General features: G+C 34.2%; 1 protein-coding gene across 1 annotated transcript; it reads right to left on the bottom strand.

The window, feature by feature from the left end:
- Positions 1–5,966: 5,966 nt before the first annotated feature.
- Positions 5,967–10,372, bottom strand: LOC110695131 (protein mak16-like). The gene is made up of 9 exons (XM_021872353.1): positions 10,042–10,372; positions 9,824–9,939; positions 9,611–9,729; positions 9,408–9,505; positions 7,876–7,963; positions 7,673–7,798; positions 7,401–7,503; positions 7,126–7,265; positions 5,967–6,312 (listed from the first exon to the last, which is right to left on the bottom strand). Exons 1-9 carry the CDS (start codon positions 10,101–10,103, stop codon positions 6,268–6,270), a joined length of 897 nt encoding a protein of 298 aa, XP_021728045.1. The 5' UTR covers positions 10,104–10,372; the 3' UTR covers positions 5,967–6,267.
- Between the last annotated feature and the right edge of the window lie 291 nt (positions 10,373–10,663).

The following is a 10,663-nucleotide window of genomic DNA, read 5'->3' as shown; positions in this document are numbered from 1 at the left end:
ACCCGCCATAGTTATAAACTTATAATATGGGTTAGACCCGTCTGATAAATAAATAAGGCGGGTTTTAATATGATCGTCTAACTATTAGACAGATGGACTTTATAAAGGTTTTATGTAATATGTTTTAAATATTTTTTGATATTTCCATATGTCAAAGCTTGTATCAATTCTTTGAAAGTTTTAAGAGTTTTTTTTTTTTTACAAAAAATAGCTGAAATTACATTAATTAAACTGAGTTTACAACAAACAAAAGGACACTAAGTAACATAAGTTACTATTGGCATAAGAAGCCCTTACGCAATATCAATTAAAGTCATTAATGACATTTACTATTTAGCTATTACAACGAGTAAGGAAAACGCATATAAAGCTTACCAATATATATTTAAACATGCGATGAGACTATTGATAGAACGAGGGAAGTTAGTGATGATGTTTCGTGTTGTGCAAGATATTTTCTAACTTACAATTAAAAGTCTATGAATGTTGGTGAAATGACGGAAACAACCCAAAATCAGTATGTCTTACATTAAGGGACCCCAATAATTCAAATGTATAAAATCCTCTTGAGATATATGCTTCATACATGTCAATCACATTTCTTTGTGATCTGAAAAAACCATATCTTATACTCCCTCCGTGGCTCCGTCCCATAATATAGTTCCTATTTTGTTTTTTTCACGGTATTTAAGAAATGGGAGGAGAAGTGGAAAAGAACTAGACAAAAGTACAAGGCAAGTGGATAATATAAGGGGAAAAAGGTAAAAAGTTCAATTATAGATAAAAGTTAGAGAGAGAAAGTGAAAAAAGTATAATGCAAGTGGATATGTTAAGGGTAAATTAGGAAGTTCAATGAATAAAGTAAAAATTAAGGGTATAATGGTCTTTACATACTATTCAAAAATAGAAACAGAAACAACATTTTGGGTCTCTAAAATAGGAAAACAAAAACTATACTGTGAGACAGAGAGAGTATATATTCTCATACAAGGTCATGATGTTGTAATGACTTTTACCGATATCATATACAAATGAGTTTAACAACACCTACTACGCGTTTATGTAAATCTGAAATTGAAATTTTGCTACATCTCCCAACAAACATAAGTAACACCACTTCCATTAAAGAAATACATTTTTTTTTAAACTACAAAGATTAAAAACGACAATTTCAAGAGTTAAACGACTCCATTTCATCCTCCAATTTACCCTGAATTCGACTTGTCTTCGCTTTTCGATCTATTATATTGGATGCTTTCAAAATCAAGAGTCAAACGATTCCACTTTGAATTGGAAGGGATTTAGATGTGTACGTGTTACTGATGATAGTAATTGTTTCAGAAGTTTTTTTACAAGTTTTTATTTCTTACATGAGAAGGTTTTTCTTGTTTTAGGCTTAAAATATTTTAATTATGTAATTTTATTTTGACAATAATTATTTTACGATATAGGAGAATCGAGTGAGATGATTTTTAAGTGGTTGATAATTTTATTTGGTATGTATACATGTATGGATTTTTAATATTCGCATAGTATCTTAATAGGTATTTTATATACTTTGAAAATTAAAGTGTCATCATTATAAGAAGATTATGATTCTTGGATTGTTTGATAAATTCTATTTAATGACATGTTTACAAACATGATAATAAATGATAATTTAATCATGAGATGATACATTTATAAAACATGATTATTATTGATTTCTCGTTCATAATTATAGATTGAAACAAGTAAGTTAATTTAATATTCTTTCATAGAATGAGATGAATCAAAGAAGGAATTCAATGTAGAAGTGTAATTATGTACATTTTGTGTGTGTCATAACCATATAATAAATTGATTAATCACGAAATAAATTATCACATATAACTATTTAAAAATATAATATTCTAACGAATAAATCACAAAAGGAATTCAAAAGAGGTGTGTGAATAGTGAAAAAGTGTAAATAATGCAATTAAAATAATTGATGAAATCTAATATATATAAATAAAGTAGGCATTTTTCAAGAGCATTCGGAGCGCCACATAAGCAAAGGTATATTTTCGACCAATTAAAAATTAGATTTCTATTATATTTTGGAATTAAAAAATTTGTCCTCCCTATTGAACACTACGAACCGACTCTCCGCATCTTGCTGTACGATGAAGATGCCAATTGGGAGGCCATGCGTCTTGCCTTGGATGCTCTTCCAGAGCGAAGGGGCAACACCGCCTTACGTCATGAGGTCTACCATCTGAGAATGACTAGAGCCTACAACAAACGGGTACACAAGCGGCCTTTGAAAGTAGGGGACTTTGTACTCCGCAAAATGGAGGCAACCGGTAGGGCAAGCTAACCCCAAACTGGGAGGGCCCTTACCGGATTTTTGAAGAGGTTAGAGACGCCACATACCGCCTGGAAACCCCAGATGGTAGGAGGCTGTCTAGAACTTGGAATGTAGACAACTTAAAATTACAATGATGTATCTATTTTGTGTTTTGCAGAAGAAGCAAAGGCCATGCTGCCCGCAGACAAAACGCCTGCAAAAAAGGCTTTAGATATCCGCAAGGAGAATCTGGAGAAGAAGCTTCCTGCCCAGGCGGCAAAGAAGGTAAGACCGTCTGCCTTGCGCTTTTCTTTGATATATTTGCTTTGCTTTACCGTCTGACCCTTTGTTGCTTCATTTCAGGATTTTGCTCCCCGCCACCTACAAAAGCAGATTTGGCAAAGGCCAACTGTAGTGGAGCCTACACCTAAGGTGCAGAAAACCACATCCACCGCCCGACCAACTACCGGCGGTAAATCAATAAAGACCCCAAGCGGGTCTTCTGCTGAAGACGTGGCCGCAAAAGAGGTCACACCAATAAGGACCTCAACCGGTCCATCGACTGAAGGAGGCCGGAGAGGTCTCCAACAACAAGGTACATATCCTTTCGACCTCACGCTGCTTGACCCGCCCAAGCGGGTTAAGTCTTATTCTCAGTCTCAGCCGGGACAATCCGCTAACCGTCTAAAACGAACTGTCATAACCCGTTAAACAGTTACAATCGAATTGTTTTCGAATCGCAACATGTTTAAACTGATCCGATTACAAACTGCTTAATTCAAATTGAATTATTTACAACCTAAATACAATTATTGTTAATAAATGTAAATCTAATCAAACGGCTTAGGTTTATACAACGGTTTATATCACCTAGTCCAACGGCATTATTAATGTCGTTTTAGATTACTTATTCATTTTAATTAATATCAAATGTAACATACTAGTATAATTATATATATACTTTAATTTAACAAAGGTAACAATAAATATAAATTTAAAATAAATACAATTAACGTTAATAAATGTAGATCTAATCAAACAACTTAGGTTTATACAACGGTTTATATCACCTAGTCTAACGGCATTATTAATGTGAATAATGTCGTTTTAGATTACTTATTTATTTTCTCATTGAATCATTGGTATGTACGTATATCGATAAACATATCTGATTATTAAAACTTAAAAGTTTAAAACACTTGTTGATCGATCTAATTGAATACGTGTACTTCCTTAATTATCAATTTATCGTATTTTAAGTATCAACTCATTAAATCATGGTCATGACGCGATCTTTAAAACAATCATGACCCAAACTGCTTATAAACCGAACCAGCATGATCCAAACCGTTTATAAACTGAACCGACATTGAACTGGGTAAACCCGCCCCTAAACCGACCCATTTCAAACCGAATCGGCATGATCCGTACCATTTATAAATCGAACCAACATTGACCCGGGTAAACCCGCCCCTAAACCCATCCGTTTCAAACCAAACCGACATGATCCAAACCGTTTGTAAACCGAACCAACATCGACCCGGGTAAACCCGCCCCCTAAACCAACCCGTTTCAAACTGAACCGGCATAATCCGAATCGTTTATAAACCGACCCGCTTATGACCTAAACCAAATTAATACCGCAAAGAAATAAATCGAAACCGAATCGACCCGTGACTAACCCAAACCGAACCAAACCAACCCATCAGCTAAATAAAACTGTTTCAACCCAAATCGCTCCAAACAGAAACCGACTCGCATCGAGGTCAAACTGAACCGCCAAACCGAAGTCCCACCCCTACTTATGATCAATGATTGTGTTCCCACCTTTCTAGTGACTAATTCATCATTATATACAAAGTATGGGTTATAATTTATGGGTAATTGTTTTTAGAGTGTTAGAACCCAATTTTATTTTAATTAATTTCTTTTTGAGAGAAAAGTAGGTATATAGAAATAAAAGAAATGAAACAAACAAGGTTGAAAATTAATTAGACATAAGCGTGAATACAGAACTCGAAATTTCTACACAACATAGTGTACAAATACATGACAGCATATATATAAGTACACATAACAAAGATAAAAACAAGTACGGTAACCAACTAAGTTTGACCTAATGATAAAGATTGCACTTTTCAACACAAGGCTAGGTTGAAATCCTTACTAGGAGCGTGCACTATTAGGGTAGAGATCAGTCTCTTACCCTTCCCCACATTCTCAAAATGCCGTAAATTTTATTGAGGTTGCTAAGAGAAAACCAAAGCAAGAAAACAAGCACACTAGTGAAGGCTAGTCATGTACAACATCACAGATTGTACTGGTACAATTACCTTATTTCATTTGTAAATATCATGTCTCCTACAACAACACCTCTAATTAATTATGTTTTATCAAATTTGATTTTTATTACCCCCTTAATATATTTCCCCCAATCTAAATAAGACCTTAGTTTTAAATTACTACTGTAGATATTAATAAGCTATTATTGTATCCAAACCTTATCTTCAAACAGCTATTTATAATGATGGAAAACTAATTTTGTAAATATCTCCCGGCAAAATTCCAGGTTCCGATGTACAATTCAATGTCACCCCCTGCAATTAAGTTTCATTAACTTTGCTAAATTTAATAGGCTTGAAATGAGGAAGGCTAGCTTAGGCTACGTTCATAATTCCTCGGTTCTTTTTTATTTGACTTATTTCTTTTATCACACTTGTTAATGCAAAATTTTAACAATTATTAACTTTAATTCTCCACAAGTAAGAATTATATTGTAAAAGTTATATATTATAATATTACTTATTGAGACGAATTCAAAAAGATCTCACAGTTAATATGTTTTTCCTTATATATTATTAAGGCCACCCTAGTAACTCAGAGAAACAAACTTTGTTTCTCATGGCTAAATTTGTAAAATTACAGGCAAAACTGCTGTTTTAAGTAACGGTTTTGCCAATGAACAGTAAAAAAGTATTTTTATTTACGTCTTTGCCATTTAAATGGGTTGCCCCATAATCCAATCAGAAGATATATAGCCAGATTTACTTATATAGAGGATCCCTCACATTTTTATCCCATAACTAATACCCAAATCAGCACAGCCCTAAGAAACGAACTGCCTACTATTCTTACTCAAAGTGATAGAGGATGAGATGAGACTCCCAGGCTGCTTCAGAATATTGAGGAACATCTTTTGGTTATTCATACATTCAAAATTTGTGCTCTTATTGTTCTCTTACTAATAAAGTCCTGTATTCTCATTGCAGTTAAGATTTTTTAAGGGTCTGAAATTAGAAGAATAAGCAGTGTTTGTTCTGAATGTTCACCAGAGGAATCAGCTTTCACGCGCCAATGAAAGGAACTGGAATTGACAGTTTCAAATGCTTGAAGCCCAAAACTACAGACCGCAGACTAAAGGCAGCATATTTTTCAGTCTGATTATGACAGAGCTGTTGATGAATGGATTCTAGACCTGTTTCTTTGTTTGAAAGAGCCAAGCATGCATTTGGTTACAAGAAAGTTAATCAGTCCTTTGTGAAAATGCGTTCTGAAGTTTTTTGAAAGCTGATCAAAATGAGCATAAATTTTGCTGAACATACAAGGAAAATTGAAAATTATTACTACTCTACGGAAAAATAGAAAATGCCAAGGGTAAAAAATTATGTAAAATTGATTGGTATTGATGAGCGAAGATTACACGATGTAGATCTAAAATCAGGTAACTCAGAGAGTGAGGTTTGGTTCCCATACCAGAGTTAAACAGTAAAAAAGACTCCAGCATTTGCCACCATTGCACAAAACTGAATAAATCCATAATAACTATCACAATTGCCTACTACAGTTTCACCTCTCATTTGTAAGTGATAAGTCTTTGTCACACAACCTAAACTAGTTTAGCAAAATTGAACATAACTCTCTCTCAGTGAGTTGTGGTCTGTTTTTCTACATAGCTCTCAGTGAGTTGCGGTTTGTCTTTCTCCAGCATCTTCATGTTCAACCTGCAGAAAAGGAAAACAAACATGGATTCAATGTAAAATCAACATATGGGAGAATGGCACGTTTTAGGTGTGTATTAAATCAACTGAGCGCACAACGGGCTTTTACTGGAATGACATGACCTACACCAAAACACTGAACTTTGGGAAACAACATAAGAGAATTGATAGGGGTGATCGGTGTTGTTAGCTGATGGGTCCAAGCAGTGATACCAGCAACGGGGACGCAGCTTAATGAACTTATGATGGGAATTTTGAGATCTCATGCACCATGGTAATCAACAACACAACATAATAACTTTGAAAGTAAAAATTACAAGCAAAAGTTTTTCCATAAATATCTAATGCCCTAAGTTTCATAGAAAAATCAAAAAATCAAAAAATCACAAGGAAACTGGAGAACAGAGCTGCATTCAATGCAGTTCATATCATCAAGGGTGGAGAATTTTAAGAAAAAGGAGAGACTACAGTGAAATTATGCCATAGCATTTCCTTGTAATCCAGCACAAAACTAGCTTTTTTTTGTTGCCCCTAATTTACTCCCAGCGGAGTGCTTATCAGATAAGATGCGGAATTTCTCAAATGTATAAATTTAATTATGATAGAGACAGCATATACCGAAAAAAGATTAGTTTACACCAATTAGAAAATATCATTTAACCACAAGAAGGATGAATGCAAGTTCTGCAAGAGCTAAAGCTTATACGTAGTTGTTCACAATGTACAATATGAAACCAAATAATCAAATGACTGTCTTGTCAGTATAAATAGGGCAATAATCATTCAAAAGAACCATACAGAAGTTGCAAAATATACCTCAACAAGAACCCTTGCTTTCTTCTTTGACTTGGAAACAGGCTCGTCCCTGTCCGTCTTCTTCGTAGAGTATTTGGATTCTTTTCGGCTCCTCTTTTTATCAGAAACATGTGAATCTTCATCATCTTCATCCACGTCATCTGTTCCAAAAATAACAATAATAAAAACAAATAAATAAAACAGATTGTAGAGTTCACCAACAGATTTTTCATGAACAGAATTCAAAATAAAGCCAACATGCACTAAAAAAATGAACAGAGGCTGGGAAAGGCTACCTTCGCCATCATCACTAAGAGGTTCATTCATTGCAAGACCAAAATCCTCCATATCATCTTCCTCTTCAAGATCTTCAAAGCCTTCTACATACTCTACCTCATTCTGATTAATCAAAAGGTTAACATAAAGACATTTAGCAATAGAATTGGACGAAAAGCACCTAAATCATCCACGGTTATTTAAAATTTGGAATTTCCATCATTCACATATAAGAGTAAAGGGAGGATTATCAATATTTTCTTTATCCTGAAAAGAACAATTTAAAACATACCTCTTCATCATCTTCAAGCTCCTCTTCAGGGGGTGCGAGAACTTTTTTCCATATTTTTTCATCAACGTTGCTTATGTCATCATAGACACCTCTGTTAAGGCGTTCAAGCAATTCCTCCTCAATTTTCTGCAACAAACACCAGTTAGTATAAATAACTTTGAAGAACATTACAGCAAAACCCTTCTGCAACAACACATTGTTACCTTCTCGATTGCTGCTGCTATCTCAGCCTTGTCCAATCTTCTGGCATCCCTCTTCATCTCCTTCCTTGGAGTAGTCATAATCTTTTCCCTGTAACACATAAAAACTCAAGTATTTATTACTGTCCGAAGAACGTGGCAAGAAACCCCCCCCCCCCAAAAGCACACACACACACGAAGGGTGAAGATAAGCTGTAAAATAAACGAAGAAAAAAATTTATCAGTTATTCGGCAAAGCACATCCAAAAAGAAGTAATGAGCCAAACCCAAAACATATGCCCAATAAGAAATGTTGCACAACTTTTCTTTTTCCTACCTCTTATATAGCATGCGAAGTATATAATAACGTCCACAATACAGAGAAGGCTTGATGTTTGGATTACATTGCTAGGCATCTATGGCAATGGATAAAGAACTTACAGAGTAGTGATACTTGTACAAACATTGTACGAACATAGAAAGTGTGGGGAAAAAAATATACCAAATATACGTACAAGATAAAAATAGCATCACACATGAAGAAAAGAAAAGACAGCCAGAAATATAGTACAATCATACAACAGTGTCAGTCCTGTTAGAGCTCATCTTTTTTTAATATGGAAAAATATTAGTTAAGGAGAACTTAAAAAGGCCATAACTTAATATGAATTCCATACTTTCAAAAATCACAAAACTACTCTGTACGATTTAAATCACTCCACCATTAAATTACCACTATTCATTTCTACTTAATCATTGCTCTACAAGCTACTACATTATTTACATCTAAAAATTCTTGAAATACTCTCACTGAGGTCCATGTAGCATGATTTTCACTGCCTATACGGTTATTATAAAGTTACTGGGATAGGTTAAGTCAGTATAATTACAAGAGTCATGTTGATATGCTGGTGCTTGTCAACAAAATAATGGCAACAGAACATAACTCAGAGTCAGAACAAGCCCAAGCCCAGAAAAATTTGATAAAGAACAACACTTGATCTTGTCTGCAGGCTATTTTCAAGAACAATTGCTCTTGATAAAGATAACCAAATCAAGTCACACAATATGACATCAGAAAGGTTATGGGTAACTTTAACAAAACATGAACAACTGAGAAAACAGAATATTGTGACTATAAAATGCTGAAGTAGCAACTGGGGCAACAACTTCATGACTACATATGAAACCAGAACTTACAACCAACGAGGCCACAAGTATCATTAGTACGAATGTATAACAGTAACACCGGAAAACAACCAAATCACTTCCCTTGCATAGGATACACCTATATTAAAGAGAGAACCCCAATAGAACTGTGAAACTACACCACTCACAGTTCGAAAATGATTCTTAAATATAGTCATAAATGACTGGAATATACATCAACAGAATGCTTCTAAGAAAACTCTCACACATATATCTTCAGCAACCATTACCATTACCCCAATGCCTCTATATAGAAGCTCTCTCCCACGAAAGAAGCCTCTACAACTCCACAGTAAATGAAACATAAGGAAAAATTTTGAGCTTATCAAACTAGAGAAAAATGGCACCTTGTTTTTATAGCAAGCCTCCTCATCCGTATGCGCATTTGATGCATCTTGGTCAATCGCTGCTTCACCTTATGCACGAGATATTTCGGCCAATACATCTATAAACATCACCCAAAAATCAACAATATATACCAGACAAATCGCGTTCAATCAATAATTCAAAGTTTCAAACTACTTAGACTAGAGAAACAGAAATTCAGTACCATATGCTTATCAATAATCTCGAACGCCTTATCATAATTTAACGGCAACTTAATCCTTTGCCACAACTTGTTAGGCATATGAGCTCTCTCTATAGTTTTCATGTACAGATAAAGTATCCCTGCATTTCCAAACCATAGCATATAATTCATTCAGATAAAAATCAACCCACCAAAAAATATAAAGTAAAATCACATGAAATAACAATAAAGCACCTGTTTCTTTATCTTCTCGAATTGTGGCATATCGACTATTAGCAAGAGGGCAAGAGCTCCGATTACAAATACCAGTCGCATTGTACGGATTTCGGCAAAATAAACCCGTTTCAATTCTAATCAATCAACAATACGCAATAATTAATAAACTAATCAAACCAATTAAGAAAAAATGAAGAAGAAAAATTAGGGTAAAATTTGAAAATTAGGGTTCTTACTTGGACATAAAACTGCAGTGATTATGACGAATAACTTGCCAAATGACCTCATCGTGCTGCATCTTCGATCAAATACTTCTTTAAACAAGTAATAATTTACTGAAAAAGAAGGAAAATTGCAATATTTGAAATTGAAGGAAGAAAATTTAGGGTTTAGTAAACAGGTAATATCAGATAAAAGAGGAAAATTTTAATTTCTCTAAACTGAAAATATGGAAGGTTTACAGAAATTAGGTATTCTGTAATGGTGGACTTGTTTCGGCAAATTTTCAGAGTTAGAGATGAGTTGGTCCGGCGGGTTGGCCAAAACAGAAGAGTATTTTGCAACTCCAGGGTTTTGTACTGCAATAAACCTTAGAAAACGACATCGTTTTGTATTTTTTTTTTTATATGTGCGGGTTATAGTGTTATACCCTTCTTAAACTATCATAGTGTCAAATCAACACTCAATAACACTATCTAGTTTGACTTAAAATGCTGATGAGTCAAGTCAAATAGCTCATTACTCAGCTTGAAAGTTAGTGAGAAACTCGAACTTCTTTACATAATACTATTACATTTAATGAAAAAAACCTATTTAATTTTAACACTTTTTTTATAATAGTAATTAATAAACATATAC

The sequence above is a fragment of the Chenopodium quinoa genome, unplaced genomic scaffold (genome assembly GCF_001683475.1).
Source record: "Chenopodium quinoa cultivar QQ74 unplaced genomic scaffold, ASM168347v1, whole genome shotgun sequence".
Taxonomy (NCBI): domain Eukaryota; kingdom Viridiplantae; phylum Streptophyta; class Magnoliopsida; order Caryophyllales; family Amaranthaceae; genus Chenopodium; species Chenopodium quinoa.
Note: the sequence above shows the minus strand (reverse complement) of the source record. Positions and strands in the feature narration are given on the sequence as shown.

Bases quoted from the DNA above. Each gene is read 5' to 3' on its own strand.
- LOC110695131 (XM_021872353.1), bottom strand. From the start codon at position 10,103: ATGCAGCACGATGAGGTCATTTGGCAAGTTATTCGTCATAATCACTGC. The intron at 7,964-9,407 runs GTGCCATTTTTC...TATGTGTTACAG, and splicing joins AGGCTTGCTATAAAAACAAG to GGAAAAGATTATGACTACTC. The intron at 7,266-7,400 runs GTAGCCTTTCCC...TTTTTGGAACAG, and splicing joins TCTTAGTGATGATGGCGAAG to ATGACGTGGATGAAGATGAT.